General features: G+C 38.4%; 1 protein-coding gene across 2 annotated transcripts in view; it reads right to left on the reverse strand.

Moving 5' to 3' along the window:
• Positions 1 to 2,389: 2,389 nt before the first annotated feature.
• Positions 2,390 to 21,621, reverse strand: part of FHIP2A (FHF complex subunit HOOK interacting protein 2A) — a 35,597-nt gene continuing 16,365 nt past the window's right edge. For both annotated transcript variants that reach the window (XM_082764480.1, XM_082764479.1), the window contains 12 exons: positions 21,325 to 21,618; positions 20,116 to 20,312; positions 18,787 to 18,901; positions 18,605 to 18,681; positions 18,313 to 18,505; positions 16,885 to 17,054; positions 15,857 to 16,000; positions 14,210 to 14,300; positions 12,331 to 12,474; positions 7,797 to 7,937; positions 6,522 to 6,625; positions 2,390 to 6,430 (listed from right to left, as the gene is read on the reverse strand). In XM_082764480.1, the coding sequence (XP_082620606.1) occupies positions 6,325 to 6,430; positions 6,522 to 6,625; positions 7,797 to 7,937; positions 12,331 to 12,474; positions 14,210 to 14,300; positions 15,857 to 16,000; positions 16,885 to 17,054; positions 18,313 to 18,505; positions 18,605 to 18,681; positions 18,787 to 18,901; positions 20,116 to 20,312; positions 21,325 to 21,618 (1,776 nt within the window). In that variant the 3' untranslated portion in view covers positions 2,390 to 6,324. The remainder of the gene's footprint in view (positions 6,431 to 6,521; positions 6,626 to 7,796; positions 7,938 to 12,330; positions 12,475 to 14,209; positions 14,301 to 15,856; positions 16,001 to 16,884; positions 17,055 to 18,312; positions 18,506 to 18,604; positions 18,682 to 18,786; positions 18,902 to 20,115; positions 20,313 to 21,324; positions 21,619 to 21,621) is intronic.

The raw sequence follows: 21,621 nt of genomic DNA on the forward strand, positions 1-21,621 counted from the left end.
AGACATCAGAAAATACAGAGATCTCTCTCCAAGCTGGGGTAGGGGATCCTGTACACATAATGCAAATGTCTCATTTTTGCTGCCCCTAAGGCAACACATTTGGGGGTTTATAGTTGCCATCTAGGGCTCCCTGTGGAGGGTACCCTCCCTCTTCTCAAGACCAGTTATTTCAGAGAATACATTGAATAAAACAAGGTCCTTTTTGGAAAATGAAGGTGATTAAGAATTCATTAGGTTTTTCTTCATGTTCCTACTGCCTAACACTGCAGTGGGGCTCCTCCCTTGGGGGTGCTCCAATAGTTTTCAGTATGTAAAATATTTTACCGGAGTGGCAAAGCCGTAGAAACCCCTGCTGAATTATGATGCTGGAGAGCAGAAAGGCAAGAGGAGCACGATATACCTGCTTCATCAAAGTAGCAAAACACTGACAAAGTTGTCAGTGCCACAGTGCTGTCATGGCAGACTCCATATGACCAGCAGCACTTATTGTAATGTGCAGAAATTTAATGAAATGTTGTTCAGAAAATACGTACCATCTTAGCAAGGGCGATTTAAGTAGCCCTTCCACTTGGTGAGACACTAAATTCTAAGATGCATTGCATCTTTTTATCAATATCGATCTGACTCCAAAAGCAAAACCAGCAACCAGTCTGAACTTGTAAAATTCAGCTTTTCATACTTTCTTGCTTTTCTGGCATTCCCAAGAAGCTTAAGTCACCTGCAAACTTTAATCCACCATATGCTCCACTTGATTCCTAAATTGCTCCTCAATCCTCTTGCTCATCCTCGAGACAGAACATCAGCTGATCAAGGATGCACCAGGAACATACGGGTCTAGGCCAAAAGGGCTCATACAAGTTGTGACGGATTCACTTCTCCAAGCACTAATACCCTTTAATCCAATTGGATCACATACCAAACCAGCAAAATCCTTCGGGCTTTGACAGCACCAGCTCTGTTAATATTTAAAGGTTAACAAATTCGGTAGATCCTGTGCTACTTGTATCTGCACTGAGAGCTTTGACCGAGAATCTGTAAAATGAGCTAACGAATATGAAGGAGAAACCACATGCCCATAGTAGTGTTTTTTTTTGGTTTGTTTTGTTTTGTTGTTTGTTTTTTTGTTTTTCTTTCAGTAGCATCTGGAGCCCCCCAAACTTGCATCAGAATGCAAGTGCCGTAAGATTATCACGCTTCAATAATAAAGTGATTTCAAGGATATCGAAAGTAAGTGAAAAATACAAGAAGATATAAAATGTGCGATTTTGATTCAAATTCCTCACTGCTTGAGGAACCAAAGTGTCCCTAAATCTCTAAATGCCTCATGCAGGCACAGCAAGTAAATGATTTGGGGTGGGAGATGACAATCTCTGAGACCCAGGAGGATGGAGGAAAGATGCTGAGAGCTATAAAAAAGCTGTCAAGTGTATCATCTTGCTGTTGCTCTCTCCTTGTTCAAGATGCAAGAGCACTTGCAGCTGTTAAATATTGAGAAGGAAAAACAGCTTAACATCCAAGTGTAGTCCTCGAAGGGAATCTTACAGAGCAGTAAGATTTTTAAAAAGATTATGAAAACTTGAAGGACACCAAAACTAGATGAGATACTAAGAAAAGATATCCAACAAATACGATTTTAAAATATATAAAAACATGTAACAAAGCTTTCCTCAAAGGCCCCGAAGGAAGAAAAGATGCTCACTCACGTACGTGACATTTGTACCCGATTCAATAAACTGCTGTTGTGACTGAGGCACTCTGCTCTCAAATGCAATAGAAAACCAAGGTCTTGACCAGCTGCAGTCTTGGAAGATATTAGGGCTCTCAGGAAGAGCAGCCATTAATCTGTGTTCAGGATGACTGTATCCTGGCCATTTCCCTTTGCTTCCATTTTTCATGGGAAAGAGTACGCTGATTCACTCTGAGCCCTGCACAGTACAGCACAGTGCAGGAAATGGGTTTATTCCAGAAGATGCTGCAGTGACAAACAAAATGAACTTAGCAAAAAAAAAAAAAAAAAAAGATTTCAAGATGAAAGGCACGATATAAAATATGACACCATGAAGATTCAATGTTTTCTGTCTTGAGGTCTTCTAACAAAACCCATTATGGATTCTGTAATAATAGAAGCAGTGGCTTCATTGAAATTCATTTATTTGGAGAATATCCCTTTTAATCCTGCATGCATTTTTTAGCACAAAAAGTTGGATTTTCTTGCAACCTCCTTTGTAAAATTTAGTATTGTATGTCTGCTCATCTGGCTGTTTCAGCATTCCTCACCAGAAATCCCACACCTGTGAAACTTTGGCAACACTATCAGTAAGTGACCTACACAAAGTTTAATAGAAAAATTTTACTGAATATCCTCTGTTTAATGTAAACAAGGCAGGAGGCAAAACAAGGAACGTTTATTTTATATAGTTACACTATTTTACAGGGCACAGAAACTACAGAGGATCACGGTTTGAAAACCCTGTAGGATACGCCGTAACGGATATGGATTTTTCATGTAGCACTAAGTCTGCTACATAATCCTTAGATTTTACCTAGCACTTCGGTTTAGTACTGGGACAGTAAGTAATAATAAAATGTCACCTGTGGATTCACACAGCAGGTTAAGGTAGAAATTACCATGCATTTACAAAGCCATTCCATGATTACTTGTGCCCTGTAAAATCACGTGCAACGATCTTTACACTAATCATAGTGTAAGCAAGCTTGGAATTCTGGTTCTCATATATATATATATCTATGTATATATATACATAGGTGATATACAACCAGACTCAAGCTGTGTCAAATCACAGCTTTTATATTGCACAGACAAATACATAGTAAGAACATTACACAGACGAGATCTGAATACCAGGAATATTACAGTCATATGAGAAGACAACTAAGGACAAACTTGTTCTACGGGAGCTTAGCACATGGCTTGTTACAAAATTTGCTATATCAGAGTCTAAATCAAATACATACTTTAAATGGAAAAAACATAAAAACGTGTCTATTTACACACGTGCATCAAGGGTTAAAAAGTAGTTTGCATCTGCTTTTTGAAATCAAAAGTTATTCTAGTACTCCTCTCAAGCATTTCAATCTAATACTAGTGGCCATATTTTCAAAGGTGATAAGCACTTGTATTTTCCACAGACATGTGGAGGACCTCCATATGTTGTGAACTTCAGGCCATACATTTTCTCAGGTGTCCATCTCTGGGTAATAAATACACAAACACAAACAGAGGAACAAGATGGGCACCTCAATGACATGCATAGATTGGAAAGGTGAAAACATGGACCTGAACTAACTTCTAACCTAAGAAGGTTCTTAAAAAAAAAGTGCATGAAAGTATCACAAAACAAAATTAAATGAGTTCCATCTCTTAAGGAAGATTAAATCACTTATACAAAATAAAGGTCATTGTCATCGTGTATTGTAATTAAGGGTTTGTAGGTGGCACTCACAAAATCAGTTCAGGCTAATGCAACTTCAAACATTGCTTCACTTCTTACCAAGATGGATCCATGTCTTACAAATTTATCAGCTGAGTAAGATTTGGTTTGCAAGAACATCTCCAATGCTGCTGAAGACTGAAGAATTTTATCCTGAATTTAAGAGTATTCAGTTATATCTACTTTTTTTTTTTTTTTTTCTTTCCCCATGTACAAGAGTTAAGGAATTGTGTTTGCAGCTTGGTAAACTGTTTTGCATTAAAATGCCACAGACATTGCAGCAGTCCTTCCAGAAACTGACTGATACAATTCCGTACAACACAATGAGCTCAGGTATCAGTAAAAACAACAATACCAGAGGTGATGTTAATGGTTTCATTTAAGATCAGACGTCTCCCGCATGGCTTTACAAATCATTATATAGCTTGGAAAGCTCTTGCAAGTTTTGCTTAGCATTTCTCTCCCTTTCATTCATAGCAGTATTATCACTTCCAGTTTCCACTGAAATTAGGACATCAGAAGTATTCTGGAACATACACTTAAAAAAATAAATAATGAAATATAATTTTTAAAGAAAAAGTAATTAAGCTCAAGAAAAAACAATAAAGACACAAATTCAATGAAGCATCAGCATTTGTGCTCAACAGCTTACTTTATCCACGCAAGAGACTGTGATTTAGGAAAACTACTGAAATTAACCTTATGTTTAACTGTTTTGCTGAATTGTGACCTTAATTATAACAAACATATGTATTAAACATCACTGCATAAACATATGCTCTAAATTATATGTCAAGTAATTAATGAAGCTTCTAATATGGGCTGACTGCAATACATACCACTAAAATTATTTGCTACTTTCAAGGTATATTTCTAAAGAACAAAAATGAGAAAAGTGTTATTATTTAAGCTTTATCCTACTATGCCACTTTGATCTGAAAACACTTCAGGGCTAAATTCAGGGGGAAAAAAGGAAGGTTGGGAAGTAAAATACATTTGCTTTTTTTTTTTTTTTTCCAGATAAATCCAAGAAACAGTACAGATGCCTCCCAGTATAAGGAGCCACTGAATTTGGTTTTACCTGCCAAAGTATTTCCCTGGTTCCAGAACTGCTTTGTTAGCCTTCCTCCCCAGCTGAACCTGTACAGGAAGCCTTTACAGCAAGACCACCTTCACTGTTGTGACAAGAATAAATTTAGCCCGTTATCTGTGACACTTCTAATTAACCTGCTAACTTGAATGACCTCTCAACACGCAGATTCCATAAACATATTAAAAAAAATATCAAAGGCATGGATTCAGAGCAGAATCTGATTCTAGGTATAGTCACGCAAATCCAGGACAATTCCAGTGACTGAGTAAATGAGCCCATATTTGCATTTAAGCAATCACATCCAGAACAGGCATTAGCTGTGCAAATAGGATACTAGGAAAGACAAAGAAAGACAATGTAAACACAAGGAACTAAACTGCGCCTTGCCCGCCTATACTGTTAGGTCTGTAGCAGGGGAAGAGGTACTGTGCACCTGTGCAGCGTGCAGGACAGGTCTCTCACCCAAATCACTGCGTGTGGCTTGAAGGTCAAAGCACAGCCTCCTGGCCCTGCTGGTGCAGGGGTGGCAGTGAGCTGCAAGCCCTGTCTGAAGGGCTCGCTGCCATCACTGTCGAGAAAGAGCAGCAAAGTCCAAGCAGTGAGAACGACTGCCCTGGCTGGCAGCATTCATACTGACAGGCTCACTGAGATACCCTTCCGTACCCCAGCACTATGCAAAGCAGGTACACATTTTGGTCCTACGTAACGCATCAACACTTCACTGAATTGGCATCAGGCAATCTTCTGCTGGGCGCCACTGCTAGGGTTAGATAAACAATAAAAATGCTTCTAAAAATGACAGAACATTTATGCTGCCAATTTTCAAGGCACAGAGGATTGTTAAATAAATTCAAGCTAAATATCAATTTAGAAATTAAAAAAGAAATTAGAAATACTGTTTCAGCAACAACTACTAATGACCTATAATTCATTTCCCTATAAAGGTGAAATGCCAAGCAACTGGAGTTCACATGCAAAAAACTGAAGTAAATCTAGTTACACAGATGACCTGAAGAGCAATCACTTGGAAAGACAGAGACAAATGTGCTATAAACACGTACATTTCTGATATACTTGTTATGGACGTGATCCTGAATCAGGGTTAATTCACTAGTATTGGTTTTATACTAATAAATCTCCTGAAGTAATCCGTTGGGGAATCAAGCTCAGAGTTGTTTTTAAGAGTCACAAAACTAAAAAAAAAAAAAAAAAAAAAAAAAAAAAAAATCTCATGAATATATTCCACTGTATACGAATTAGTGGATTTTTTGAACCTCTCTTCATTTCTAACAACATTAATTTCAACTCTAGTTGTAATTTCTTTTCACATGAGAAGAAACGAATTAGGACATAAAAATGTTATAAAATTAATTTGCTACTTAAAAGTAATATGGTCACAAAAAGCGAACTGGAGCACGTGAGCTCCAAAGCATGAAAGACCTAGCTCCCTGAACATCGTCGTTAGAACAGAACAATAACCAAGGTCTGATGTCTGTGGTTCTTCATGCAGCTTCTGCAGATCTTTGCACAGTGGCTAGAAATGCTATGTATTGGTTTCTCCCAAAATGCCTTTAATCACATTCTAGGTCCGTTTGCATCCATCTACCTCGCAACGTGGTGAATCCAACGACTGGTGAAAGTAACCCGTCCTCCAGTCCTGCCAAATGTCAACAGACACTGTGCCAGGAGGTGTCACCTCTTCTAGCTGGGTGTTGTTGGTAGTCCTTCTGACTAAAACAGGCCGGGTGATTTTACAGCCTGGCCACTCGTCAAGGCTGCTTAGGGTGTAGATGAGGCATGATACTTCACAAATGCAATTGCTGCCAGCTCTTTGCAGAATTCTTCCAGCACAATCACACCCTCTAGTAACGTCATGTGGTCAATGCTGAGAGAAGAAAAATAAAAATCAACAGAGAATCAGGACTGGCATGCACGAAAACAGTGAGTTTTAGAAAATATGCAATGAATTTACTCACATGGGCCCTTCAGGCTCCAAGCCCAGCAGGCGTTTTCTGACCAGCAGAAGTTTGGGAGTGAAATCTGGGATGCGCTGGATTCTAACCATGAGGTCCCCAACAACCTGCAAAGCACAGCGCCGTCAGCACACACGCTCACACCTTTGCAGAGTGGCTGGCAGCAAGGACAGATGACAGCCTTCAGTGCCTGGGACACAGAGCCACTTCAAAATCGTCACAGACTCACCAAACAATATGCAGAGCAGCTGCTCTGTGCCAAAAAAGGGTGAGTGGTCATAAGCACTAAAGATATGAGCAGGGCCAAGGGTGTGAGTGAAGAAAGCGAAGAGATAAAACAGGACAGGAGCACTGAAGCCTTCCTAGCTATTGCCATATATTAAATTACTCATTTATTTTAATTACACCAGTGATTAATTCATCCTAGTAAATGTTGACGCAGGCAATTGACCAGTAAATTCACGGGTTTAGGGAAAGCACAAAGGGAGAGAGTGAAGATTATATTTGAAATGGGGAGGGCTGCTGGGAAAAAGGGAGCTAAGCCCTCTGTTAGCACTGGGTAAGCACCATTAATAGGCTCCTGACCAGCTTAATAACAGCTGGTGCGTGGGGTAGCCGAGGGATCTCTGACTGAGACGACTGCGCTGTGACAGGCATCCAGCCAGCACTTGTAGGATGAAGGTCTGGCAGGAAGAGATGAAATCAGAGAGGGAAAGGAAAGGGACTTCCAATAAATCTAGCACTTCATTGCTGACCGGAATCCAGAGAAGGGTCACAGGCTGGACTGTAAAAAACAGCTTTTATCAGAAAAATAAAAAGAAAAAAAGGATGAGCAGAGATATTCACCCAGGCACAGGTATTCAGAAGTGTCCTTTGCTGGAGTGTAGATTAAAGCCCTCTTTTTCCCATCCAGGTGCAAACCTGTACTTTTTCTGTTCTTACTGCATTACCTGATGTTGCCTGCAAGTGACAACAATGTCACCTAGTCCAATTTAAAGCAACATCACTGCCAGAAGCGATATTTTACATCTATGCTATGAAACTAAACAAACAACTTTGAAGACATGCAGAATCAGAATAAACGCTGGAGAATACATTTTCCTATATTTTGGGTAGAAAATCAGTAATTCTGATTTTTAAATCAAGAGCTAAGTATCTATTTTCAGTGAGGAGCCATTTGCCAACTTAAAGTACCCAGCTTTAAATATTCATTACGAAGTTACTAAATATATCACTGCTCTATAGCCATATGTAAATATTAACCATGTGTTTACTCACCCTGACAATAACAGAGAAGAGAGACCTGCAGCCAGACGCTAGGTTCACGTAAGGATCCAAAAGGTATTCATGTATATGAGGATGGGGAAACAAGGAGAGTTTGGACAACACTGACGTAACTTGTAAATTTACATCATAGGGCTGCAAAAAAACAAACAAACAAGGAAAATGTAGTGCTTTGTTATTTTCACATTGAGTTCTTTTTATCCAGCAAGTGTTTACTCAACGACTACGACCTCACAGAGAGGCTTATAAATATGTAAAGATAAAAAGCTAGATTAGAAGACAGGCCCCAAACCTGTCCCACAGCAGGATTAAAGAGAATACAACAGTTAGGCATCAGATATCATTATCTATGTAACTGCTACAACCACAGGGCACTTCTGCACACTTCCTGTTTATTGTAGGATAAGAAGTCCTCTTCCTATAAAACCGTTCTTCAGCTCACTAGCTAAACAAATAGCACAGAATCAGCCTAGATTAATCATCTGCCTAGATGCAACATCTTCCTGCTTCTCCTGGATAACTGCAAACTATATGAGCTTAGGAAATTGACAGTGATAAATCCATGTTTAAAGCTAATAATGCATTTCTCTTCTTTTATTTTTTCCTGGAAAGAACCACTGCGAAAAGCCAGGTTGTCTTGTGGCAGCATGCTACTGGAGATGAGGCAATCCTGGGCTGGGAATGCGGCATGAAATTCTGAGCTTCTTCTGTGCTGCCTTTCCCCAAATCAACCACATGGAAGAGGCAACACTGTCAGAAGCTGCAAGACGCTGATCAGCCATAAGGGTTTTCTAGGAACAAAACAGTACCTAGCTTAAAGGTTTTTACCAGCCCACAAAGAAACTCATTTCCATAAAAGAGAGTACTTTCATCACACCGTCTTCATGTTCCAAGAACTTTTTTTTTTTTTGTCTTCAATTTCCTCGTTGCAAGGAAAACAATCTGATGTTTTAATGCAGGCCAAAATTTCTAAACTAGTGGAATTTCCTTCCCTTTACTGAGTGGTGGAACAGACAATGATGGCAAGAGTTGGACAGACGTTCCCTTGTTACACGCCTGTGCCAGTCTGAAGATGTTACCAATGCACAGATGGTTTCACTTAATCTGCCTGATTCCACCTGAAATGGATTACTGGGCCCTCATTCAATCCCTTTGCCTGCCAGAAGCACGTTGGCAGCAACATCTTCATGGCATAATCACACCTAGGAGACCATGTGTACTCATGGGCTCAAATTATCACCTTGATGCTCTCAAGTTAGCATCTTACTGAAGAACAGGAGAACAGATTCTTCCCTTTTCCAGAGTAAGATTCAGAAGACTTCAGCTTCAGATTTAGATATATTTAGGTGTGCCTCCATGTCTAAGCTCTCATTAGCCTACTCAACAGAGATTTGACACTTGATACAATTGCTTATAAACATCTCATGCTGCCTCAGATGCTCCAAGTATCCTGATTGTCTCTTGACAGTTCCACAGAGGGTGGATCCTGCAAGATCTGTGTGGTAACTGCCAGCTTGTGGGAACGTCTCGTGCATCACAAAAACAGCAACAGTTACCTCAGTTCAGGCAACTGAGTCGACCTGACAGGCATTACAGTCAAGGAAGCTGAGATGGTGATTCATTAGGTTTAAAAGACACCTACTGGTTTCTCAGTCTAACAGCTCCCGAGACTACAGGGGCTGTTCTGACAAAATTTCCAGTGACTGGATGTGGACACCCAACTAACATTTAGGTATCGTAATCCTGAGATCGTTACTAGTCACCATGGCATGCCAGAGGGAGTTGTCTCACAGTTCTTGTGAAGTGAAGGCACTTATTTCTCCCAGTCAGAGGCAGTTATTTCTGTACTTGATATATTCTAGCGAGAGATTCATCCCAATCTTCTAACAAATGAATGAAGCTTTCAGATTCTGGGCCAGAGATGTTATAGGTGACAGGGATTACTACCTTTTGAGTTAGTGTGGAAGAGAAAAGTTACTGTGCAGACAGAGACACAAATTCCTCCCATAAATCTATTCCACTGTCTGTCTAACTGAACCACTGGAGAAGGGCTTTAGAGTTGTGTGAGTCAGTCAATTCATTAGGAGGCTTTGAAGCCATGAGATTTATCTGGTGTGCACAAGAAGGGAAGGAAACAAAGTAGTAACACGTGCTGCATTGTTCAGACAGATTGCTGTTGTGATTTGAACTCATTGAGAGCACTAAGGAAAGCTGAGCTTTTATTTATGTCCATATGTTCTCTCGTTTGAGAAAACCAGTGAAACTTGGAGTTTAGAAAGTTCTTAGGAAACAGTTATTTCCATAGAAATTTAATGGGTAATATTAACAGCAGGAAGGAGGTACGGTCTAATAATTAAGGTACTAGATCTGAACAGCCTTGAAACAAGTTACTTCACTTCTGTGCCTCAGCTGTCTTCTGTCAGAAACTAGGTGAATGATACTGACCAGCTCTGTGAAGTTTTCTGATATCCACTGATGAAAACTGATAAATACACATGAAATACCTAAGACAAAGCAAAAACGACACTGAACACAATCCATAAGTAGTACCGTAGCCTTACTACAGGCTTTTCTGATTTTATTTTTTATTTTTTTACTTTATCTGGACATCAGCATATATTGTGTCAAATGTGCCCTTGGTCGGACTTTGGTTTTTCTATGCATTTCACCATGAGTGTTGTTTGCGTGTTTCACCATGTTGTTTGTATGTTTCACCATGAATAACCCCTAGCAATTTCTATTTTTAATTATTTTCTTTTATTTTTTAAGGCAGGCCTTAGGTACGATATAGTATGGATTTACCCCTGCTGTTTGATTTGGGCAGTTTATTTTAATTTCGGAGTCAAGTATTTTTGACACCACAGATTGTAACACCTTGCTTGACTAACTCAAATGTGTGTCATGCCGACCGGTAGTATGTCAATATGGGCACTGTGCTGCCATGCCAGATGCTATTTTTGCTGTAATCATATGTATCTGATACTTAGGTGTTTCTCGGGGGATGTAATTTGGTTTCTTTTTATAATTTGTGTGTCATTGCTCAGACAAGGTTTTCATATCCACAAGGATTGTTTTTCCTAAAAAAAGAAAACCAGGTTTCCTTGTAACTCCAATCTGTACTCATTTAAACTAGGGAAGAGCGCAGTACATGTTTACTGGAACCAAAACACTGAAAACACACAATACAGCAGCAGACGTATTTGGCTTTCTTTTCCAGCTTCTGAATTATAAAAGTCAGTAATCTCAAACATCCTCCTCCTCTAAACACTCACAGAGCTGACCTAGAAACAACTGCTGGTTTCCTGTCATGTTGCCTGTGCATTTGTATGTCCAAATGACTCTTGTCCCGTTTACAAGCAGGAAGTCTGGCACTACCACAGCTAACTAATCATTCTGTAGATATCTGCACATCTAAAACTGAACAGAATTGTGGAAACTTCTGAAAAACTAGCAATGCTGCATCTGTAGCAACTCCAGCTGGTGTTATAGGGAGTGTAATCTAGACTTTCAGCACTCGTTTTTACCAAGAAGGAAAGGTATCTTCCTCATCAAAAATAGCACCATTGACTTGACTAACTTAAGTCCAGAATTTCAAAAGGACAAAGAAACAAGAAATTTTTGTACAGGGTGACCTCCTTTTCATCTCCCTGAGCCTTCATGTTGCTTCTCCTCAGAAAGACGAGGTCATGTGGACAGGCTAGATACAGAAAGAAACACAGAGCAGGAAAAATCACTTTCTTTTAACTCCTTTATACTAATCTGAGTCTGACATGTCCTTTTCAGGACAAGGAGCCTGTCAGATCATATCTCACTTGTTTGCCCTTGGCAGCTATACTTTCATTATTTGAATATAATGAAATGGGAAAAAAGAAAAACACCTTTACATTGCAGATGGGAAAGGATACCTTCTAGAAATTTTCTCTGCAATCTAGTTTTCTTTCTAACTGTGAAAAAACATGGGGAGAATGTTACCAGCGATACAATAAGTTCTTCTCATCTCACGATGGTGTAAACTGTGTCCTAAACAAGACTCCAGATTGAAATTCAGAGAAATGTGGCAGAAAGGAAATGTAAAGAACTTTATTTACTGACAAATGTACATGCTTTCTAAGTGTAAATGCTAGAAAATGAAAACAGAACCAGTGATGCTAGTCCCAAAGAGTACTTAAGAATACTATCTTACACTCATCCTTTACCACATGGATATTCTTGTATTACTCATCAATTTAAATGACATTTCAATCACAACAATGGTCAAGAAATAATTCTGTACACAGAAAGATGGCTAACCAAGAATATAACATGCTTAATGTACATGAAGGTTTTGTTCTGTTTTTGTTGAGAGAATACCAATCACTGTAACATCCTGCCATCTACAGAGACCTGCAACAAGGACTTGGGATTTTACACAATAACATGATGCTGTAACAGACATCTGAATGATGGAATCCACAAGGCCTGATGGACACTAGCCACTTAGTAGTGATGAAAGCATTAGAAATTGAATTTATAACTTGCTTTTTCTTACCTGATCAAGAATCCTGCCCATTCTTTCAAAGAGGACTTTCAAGAAGTGTCCTTCAAAAAATGACGCTTCTAAATTGCACTTTTCCAAAGACCTAGGAGATCCAGGCCACTCCCACCGTAAGCAGATGACACAATAATCACGGAACTAGAAAAAAAGTAGTGAGGAAAACATATTCAAACCTCCATGGAAATCATTTTGTTTCCTGTTAATAGTGTCTAGGCCTTAAAAGCACAATCTGTAGCTATATGAGAAATCTAAGTCCCAAAAGAACAGCCATTCTACAATAAACATAACCAGTTTCTATACAGGCACTTCATTTTCTTCTCAACGTTCATGCTACTAAGGTAGTTTTAGAAACACAACACATGGAGAACTGAGCTACCCAAAACTGGCAGACACCAAAACAAAAAGCAAAGCTAACAATACACATCTGGATCTAGGTTCTTCTAAAGCAGAAGTTACATTCATATACATTACTCTTGTCAGTAAATTACCACCCTGTCACTGCATCATGGGCAGCTTATCCCAACATCCAACCCATATTGCTCCCATATTCCCCAGGGAGGGAAGGCATGGGTATGTGCAGGTGATAGAAACAAAATGAACTTCAGGGTTTTCTCTTCCCTCTCTCTGTTTCCTATCTTCCACAGCAGTCTTCCTTAACACCCCATCATCTTGTGCCTCTGATTTGCTGCGGGCTGCCTGCTGTCTCACTTTCAAGGAATCGTACCTTGAAAGGAGCACCAATAATACACATGAAAATAACGAATGCAGGAATAAACAGTAGCAAAAGTGAGACAAAACAGATTCGGGAATCATTCAGTGCATGTAGCTTACCTACTGGTACAAGCTTCCAGGAATAGAAATAGGGTAGCAGAACAGCTATTTGGTTGTAATAACAGCAATACGCAGTGCTATTCTTAGGGGGGAAATATTTTAAGAGTAGCCGTATCATTGTCAGGAAGTGACAGAAACCAATTCTGTTCTCTAATAACTCCCAGAATACTCTTTTTCCCAAGGCATGAAAGAAATACAAAGATGATATGTATTTTCTAGCATCCAAGAATAGAACATGGGGGCATTTTACGTCTACCTTTATTTTCTTATTCACTATTTTCTATTCCTTTTCTTTTCAGAAGACTGTAGATAAAACAATACAATAAATACAGAAATCCAAGCTTCTCACCCTAAATTGCTGCTGTCATAACTCAGAGATCATGGAATTTTTGAAGTACCTACTAAATATAGCTCTCTTGGTTACATCTTTGCATAATTGTTTCTATAATAGAAGACTCACAGGGCTTCAATAAGAAAGCCACAAATAAATAGTGATTGTCCTCTGACCAAGGAGACTTTAGATTACATGTGTAAAAACAAAAGCTGCATTTATTTCAAAATAGTAAATCATAAAGGTTTCCCTTCCTACCAGAACCCTCTACTTCAAACCTGAACGCCTTAGGCTATGCATTCCCTGTGATGAGCCTTTATTTTTGAAGTCCCAGATTGCATAACTCCTATGCAGCATTTTAATTTCCCTTTAGTCCTTTCAAACAGCTTGGCAGGCAATTCTCCAAGAGAATGCAGATAAATGCAAAAGCAAATTAAGAACCTATCAGCAGTTCAGATTTCCTCTCAGTGTATTTGTTATATGAATATTAATGCATTTAATGTCATCGATTATTCCCATTAGAGTAATACAAGGTGGATTCATCACCAAAAAAAAATCTCCTAAGCTAAGTTTTCATTAGAAAATAAAAATTTAATTTTCCCATCTTCCATTACTAAAAGATGCATACATTAGGACTATTTATAGAAGCATTTGTATATCCGCATAATCACTGCAAATTCTCCAGGAATAACGAAGACTTCACTGACTTACTTGTCTGTGGGCATCTCTGAGGTAAGTGTCATAACCTGTACCCTCCACGTGGTATGACGACTTGGCTTCATCAGGTACAAGGCAGAGAAAACTACAGAGATAAAAGTGTGTTAATGAATACCCATAATCCATAGAGCAGCAGATCGATACTTTTGCATTATCTGCAATAACGTTCACAATACTGAATTGTCTGTGCATTCTAACTATTGCTTGTAAAAAGACTTACACTTCAGAACTGTTCTATCTAGCACCGGAGGCAAAAACCTCAGTGGAAGGCTAGCACTTTCTGAAAATGAGCAGACAGAATGGAGATAAAAAGGAATAGTCAAAACCAGCTCAAGTGTTTGCTAAAGGTCAGACTCCATCTTACCAGAGCACATGGAAAATTCACTGGGGAATAAATGAGCCAAAAGAGAATTACAGTCAAAATTCTTCTTAACCTACTGCACAGGCAGTTTTATTTCCCAGTTTGTTGAGGTAATAAATATCTAATATCTAGTTCAGGAATATCTGCATACAAATGCCCTTGCCAGGTATGTAGTGCATACACGTTATGTGCTTATTACTTCACCAATATCTGGCCTAAATAACATCAGAGAATTCTGAATCTTATCAGAGAGGGAATTTCATTAAAAAATTATTTTAAAAGACGATTAAAATTTCTGGACAGCAAAATAAAACTGCTTTTGGACCCTTTTCCCAAAGTTTAGCTTTCTCCACACTGAACTCCTGAAGGCTCCTCAAAGATCTGTATGTAGAAATACGTAGTAGATGAGTTTTCATATGGAGTTCATCTTATCTGAAAAAATAAATCTGCAAAACACTGCAAATCCTGAAAACATTTCTAGTCAATGATGGAGATTACACAGGGTGAATTTAGGAGATCGTTCTTTTTATCTTTCCTCCAAACCATGCCCACTGTAAACTATATATAGTAGTACTGGGGGAAAGAAGGCAAGAAGCCGCTCCAATCTGTGCTGACTGTCCTTGGGCTGTTTGCTGCCTTTGGCTAACACCTTTGATTATCTCTGGATAAGCAAATAGGGCAGCATTGAAATACCAGTGCTGCTTTGCTAAAGTGTATTAACAGAGCAAACAGCATTTGTCCTAATATTAGTTGCTAATAGAATTACCATCACTAAGACGCTTAGAGCAGAACCTGTCCTCTTCATGATATCCTATTTGCAGTATGTCTAGCACACAGAAAGGTATGCTGCAGGTGACAGAGATAACCTTCTGTTCCCTGAAAACCAAGACGTGTCTCTGGTTTGGCAATTATTTCCTTCTACGTAAGTGTTTAAGGAATTTCGTGAAGGTGGAGGTTGTTTTGTTTTTTTTTTTAATTACTTTTTTGGAAAAAAGAAAGTTTTATACTAATGAGGCTTTCATTCAGAATTGTGAGTATTTGGCTGGATTGTTAGCTGTAGTTTATTGAGTCTTTTGGTCTATGCCGAATTATTTTTACTTATAGAAAGCTCTAATCTTTCAGGAGTAGCTTTCTGATAAAATGCCACATAATTTTCTTCTGTGGATTCATTTTACCAGCTGGCACAGAATAACATCCATTACAGAGTACATTTGGTTTGCAACAGCGTGCACAGACACCCACACATTCAGAGATTTCTTTAAGTGTTTATTTCAACTTACCTATTTACAATTTTATGAACTTCAGTCTTCCCATCATTTTTTGGATGTTCTGGACTGACAGGTGGAGAAGCACTGAGCCACTCCTGAGCTGACAATGTGTTATCTGGAGACAGATCAGTAAATAGAGGATCTTCCTCCAGGTCTCTGTGAGATTATATTAGACAAAGTCATTCACAGAATGTTACGGAAGGCAGGAAACTGGATCAAAAGGCATGTTTTCTGTTTTTCTTCTCTGAACAACTAAGATGTTTTCCAGAATGCTACCATATGTACAGCTTTTTACCAAATTAATAAGCAGAAATGCCAACCTCTCCACATAACCAGCAAAACTTCTTGTCTTTTAAAGAACAATCATAACCTGCTGATCTGAATAACAGAGCCAAAATTTTTGACGGGTACAAAATCACTGCATTACATCACATAAATCCTTTAGACACATTTTTCACAAGAGATATACTCTGGGAAATCACCAGGTTATTTTAGATGACTCAGACACCTTATTTTAGATAATTTCTAAAATAGCTGGTGTGATTAGTCCTTCCTCCTCTCCATCAGTTAAAAAAAAAAAAAAAAAAAAAAAAAGTTACAGTAGTTACATAGGTATTTCAAAGAATTTTATGTGAAGTGACCCAGAAAAGTTTTTCCACCAAAAAATGATTAAAGAACATAAATGTAAACAAGACACCTAAGTGACTGACTTCAGGAACAATCTCACTGAATACAGTACAAATGTGCATGGGTTTAAGCTAGGTCGACATGTAAGTACAATGCTAAATGACAATCTTTGAGTGCCCAGCATTCAGAAAAGAGGCTTTTGAGAATTTCAGCTTTTCTGTTACTGATCCAACAACTGGTAATGTAATAATTTGTGCATCGCTTTCGATATGCTTATTATGGATACAGCTTAATACGCAGAGCACTATGTGCTATCTGTGCTCACTTGTCCTTCGATTACTAAAACACCCTGATTTTAAAAATAAATATTCAAGTTAGCTGTTGTGAAAATTTTCCTTAAAAAAGAAACTTACATTGCACCTGCAATCTGTCCATTCTCTACCACATCTTTATCTTCTTGACACAGTGGCTTATATTCTATATAATTCCTTTCTTCTAAATTTCTCAGAACCAAATTATAAAGAATGTGCTCGTTGGGTTTTTGCAAAAGGTGCTCAAACATTCGTAGAGTCATTATGCTGATCTGCAACATAAAAAGCAAAAATTACATGAACAATGTACCATTGCCTTATGCTGCTTATCTTACATCTGAATTTCCATATCTTAGAACACCGCAATTACTTGTTTACATCATGGAAGGAAGCAAAAATCCCAAGAAAAATTAGTAAATTATTACACTGAATTATTATATGGTATAAAAAACGGACAGAGAGTCTACAAATATCTGAAAACTATTATGTGCATGTATTTATTCCTATAAAACAAAAACTCTCCTAAAACCTGCCAAAATAATGATACAAACAACATCAGAAAGAACTTACAACTTTGTTTTCTATGTATTACAATCAGTTCCATGCTGGAAGATAGATATCAGTGTTCAAGTGAGACACAGAACAGGACTGACTTAAAGACAGTAACAAATATCCAGAATAAAACAAAATAATATTGGGATATTGAGGCTAGAATTACAGACTAAGATTTTTACATGAAGATATGCAGGCTTTTAAAAGGAGACTGACTTTAAGCAATAAAGAAACGGTTTTTAGAGACAGCTTTAGAGTGCTTCATTTTGCAAAAGCTAGATAACCAATTTTGACAAGGTGAGCAGGTGAGCATACTGAAAAAAATGGGTATGTGAAGGCATAGGTCAGTCTTTCAATCAAACTTGTGTTAGGTGTTTTTTGTTATTGTTTTTGTTTTTTAAAGTAGAGGGTGGAGAACGGAAAAATGAAACAAGCAGGTCCTGAGGGAGGATTTTTCTGAAGTGAAGTATTCTAATGATGTTTGCTGTCTGTGAAGTACTTAAAGTTATTACATCGTATTTTCATTGTCATTGTGTATATTCTCTGACCACATGTAATTTGTATTAAAAAAATATACATTTTTTTTTTTTTTACTATATCTTATGTGATAACATGACAGAATCTACACAATGTGGAAAATAACAGTGATGCAACATATAACAAACCACAAATTAAAATGCAATTACAGAAACTGATTTTGCCCAATCTTACAGATAAGCAAGCCCAAACTGATACACATACGGGGCAAGCAAATTTAGCAAATAATCTTTATTAATTGCTGCAATGTGCTAGCTAGAAAAAACAGATTGAGTTTCACTTTCTAAAGGGAGTTTGTAGAGCTGGCAGTCAGAACTGTTTTCCTTGGCAAAAAGCAGTGAGCTGACAGAAATATGAAAAAATCTCACGATGACATCTCTAGAAGTTCTATGCAAGACAAAACTGGCCAGCAGACATTATTACGTGATTAGCACTTCTCACCTCATCAGAGATGTGATCACAGTGTTCAATTAACCTGTGTCGCAATGGATGTCTGTTGATGTCTGTCGAAGTTTCTGGCTCTCTGTGTTCTCCTAGTATAAAATAAACTACTTCCTGCAGCAGGACATCCGAAGTTACTTGACGAACAATGCGGTGCAATAGTGCAGTTGATGTGAGGATTCCGATCTCTGAGCTGAACAGTAAAATTAATGTCAGATATGTACTGGATTTGAAAAGAAAACTCAGCTTGATTCAGACTTTGCTCTGCTGTGTTTTATAGGATGCTACTCACGTTTGCATCAGCTGGGGTTCCATAACATCAACGAAAAATCGTTCCCGCACAGCTTTTGCCATAGCAACAGCAGCAGTCTGAAACAAAAATACAGGATGGTGTGCCTCAAACTCAAAAGCTAAGAAACAACTAGAAGTCTTTATTTGCTGAATATATTTGTATCATCTGTAAACATTTCAAACCTTTTGTGCTTCTTTGATGAGTTGATCACAGTAGTCAAACCATGAAAGAAATGAAATCAACGCTCTTTTCCCTGGAAAAGCAGATGCATCTTCTTTGTGGCTATAGGAATCCAAGCTAGAGAATGCATGGAAAAATACTTATTTAGTCTACGAGTACTTGAAGAACATTGAGCTCTATTCTTATTGAACTTAACAGCATAATTAATGATCTACTGACAACAAAGTGAACATTAGAACAGTTCTTCTGCCTGTCTCTACCAATCTGGAAATGCTATCATTACATAGAAAGGTTTTCAATGGCATGCTAAAGGATATATGGTATGTCCAGCAGAAGAACTCTGAGTGGAAATACTGAGGTTAAGTATTTCTTAAGTCAGAAAGCAATACAGATCACCTAGTCTGTTCTCCCAGGAAACACAGGCCGCAGAAACTGCATCTGCAACTCCTGTAGTCAGAGACCATAAAATGAAGGCAATGATCTCTGCTCTGTAAGCAACCTCAATCAAGCCCACCAAAACTACACAGTGTATACCTGAACTAGATGGTATCCTTCAGAAGAAAAAACATGTATCTCAATTTAAAGGCTCCATGGAATAACAAATGCACCATGTTCTTTGGTAAAGCAGTCCAAAAATGATTTATTCCACTATTCTGTTGCCTTTTTTTTCTTGTAACTTCAAACTCCATCCACCAGACGCTAAAATATTCTTTTGCAAATAGCTTTGTTTTGTGTGTGTACTAGCAGATCAAGATCAATTCATAAGAAAAAAGGCAGAGTGGGAAGGAGCACTTAAATGTATTGAGAATATGACAAACAAGCAGTTAGGATAACAGGCACGTATCTTTTGCTTCATGCTGTTATGCAGTAACTCTTTCCTTCTTCATTTTTACTGCAAAAATTTTGCAACAACAGCCTGCTGTCAGATACACTCTTCCTGCCCTCTGCAGCACCTTGTGGGGCTTACTGTGTACAGTGAAAAGTTTGTGACTATGCTTCTTAAATCCTTGACACCCGAACAGGAAAATAATCTACACATGATGCTACAGCTGCAACACCATAAATTGCTGATGTAATTCAGTGGAAAACCTCACCCCCTGAGGAACCTCTGCAATGGACTAGCAGTCAAACCTGGCCCTGTGGCAGAAATAAGCAGTACGTTGTACAACTCAAGTCTGACCTCTATACTGCAGACGGTAACTAAACTCTGCCCTTGAGATGAGCATGGGGGGTGTAAATGTTTCTGTACGTCTCATCTAACTACAGAAAACGAGTGTCAGGGAGGGATGTGAAGTCACCACAGGTATTAAACACAAAGATAAAATTCTTACCCCCAGTTAATTGCCTCCACTGTTTCAATGTCTAAGGGATCCAGCGACTGAGGCAGGGCTTTGTAGAGGGTGGCCAGCCTGTCTGTCAACAGTTCACATAAAGAAGTGCTTTGAGTCAGGCACTTGGCAGCTGCTGGTTCTGGCAAACTCACCAAAAGCATGAGCCCTTCACAGGCCTTCACGGCTATCCGGCCATCCTGGCAGAAAGACATGGAAGAATTAATCAGAGGGTGAACGAAGCTCACTTGAAATCAAGAAGCAAACATCTCCCAGACAATACCTCTCCATTCCCTCACAGTGAACGAATCCATTTCTTTTTGTTTCTTTTTCAGTCACTGAGATTTATTTCTAGTGAATTTGGATGGTGCAAAATAACCTCAGTTGAATCCAGGTCAAATACTAAGAACACAACTGCAACCTTATGGTTGACAAAGAGAGTGCTGTAGGTCAGACTAAGACCAAGATACTAGACAATATGAACTATGATTTAACAATAATGAGCTACATAGACAGATACGGGACTTTGAGCAAGCTGGTCAAGTGGAAGGTGTCCCTGCCCATGGTGGGAGGTTGGAACTGGGCTATAAAGGTCCCTTCCAACTCAAACCCTTCAGGGATCCATGATACACTTTCCTGTTCTCATCACTACTGGCCCAATTACAGACTTATCCAACCCTACTCTACGTTTTCAGAAAGAATCCTTCTAAGGATGAATTCCAGGATATACTGGGTAAGACATATGTCAACTTTTTTTTAAAAGAAACCAAACCCCTAAACATAGTCTAGCGCCTTTGCAAGAAAAATGGGTTTGGTTAACTCAAAATAATCAGAAGTTGTTTATTTGTTTGTTTGTTTTTGTTTTTTAAATCCTCATGATATATTTAATTTAATGATTATCCTACATAGCTGGTGTTTGAGCAATTTGTAAAGGACACTGCTCAAAACTTACATTACCATCAACAAACTTAATATACATTTTCTAAAATATTTTTATTTTAGAAAAATCTAAATTTGCAAAGTAAATAAGCATTTGACAAAAAACACACAAAAAACTTCAGTTTACTTTTAAAATATAAAGTACAAGCTGTAAAGACATGTGTTCACTCCCTCTGCCTAATCCACACTGCATCCAAACTAATCCTTCATTTTATCACATCAAACAAAACATAAAGCAAAAAAGCAAATAATCAAACAAAAAAACCCACATACCGGACTTTTAGTGAGATTTAGTAGAGAATTCACTAAATTATAGTCTTGATTTGGACCGACAGTGGAGGACTCGGGTGATGATGCGACATTTAGTTCATCCAGACTGAAAGACAGATCATCTCCCTGGTGGGGGAGGTCATCTTCCTTCTCCATTTGCTCTGCTCCAGCAGCACCAGGTATTTCTTCAGGCTGAATGGGCTGTCCTGTGTCTGTCGCCAAAGACTCTTGGCCTTTTAGCATGTCTTCTGTGATTATGTTTGTTGATTCTTTGGAAGCCATTGCTTTTAACTTATTCTG

Source organism: Aythya marila (genome assembly GCF_965140915.1).
Source record: "Aythya marila genome assembly, chromosome: 7".
NCBI lineage: Eukaryota > Metazoa > Chordata > Aves > Anseriformes > Anatidae > Aythya > Aythya marila.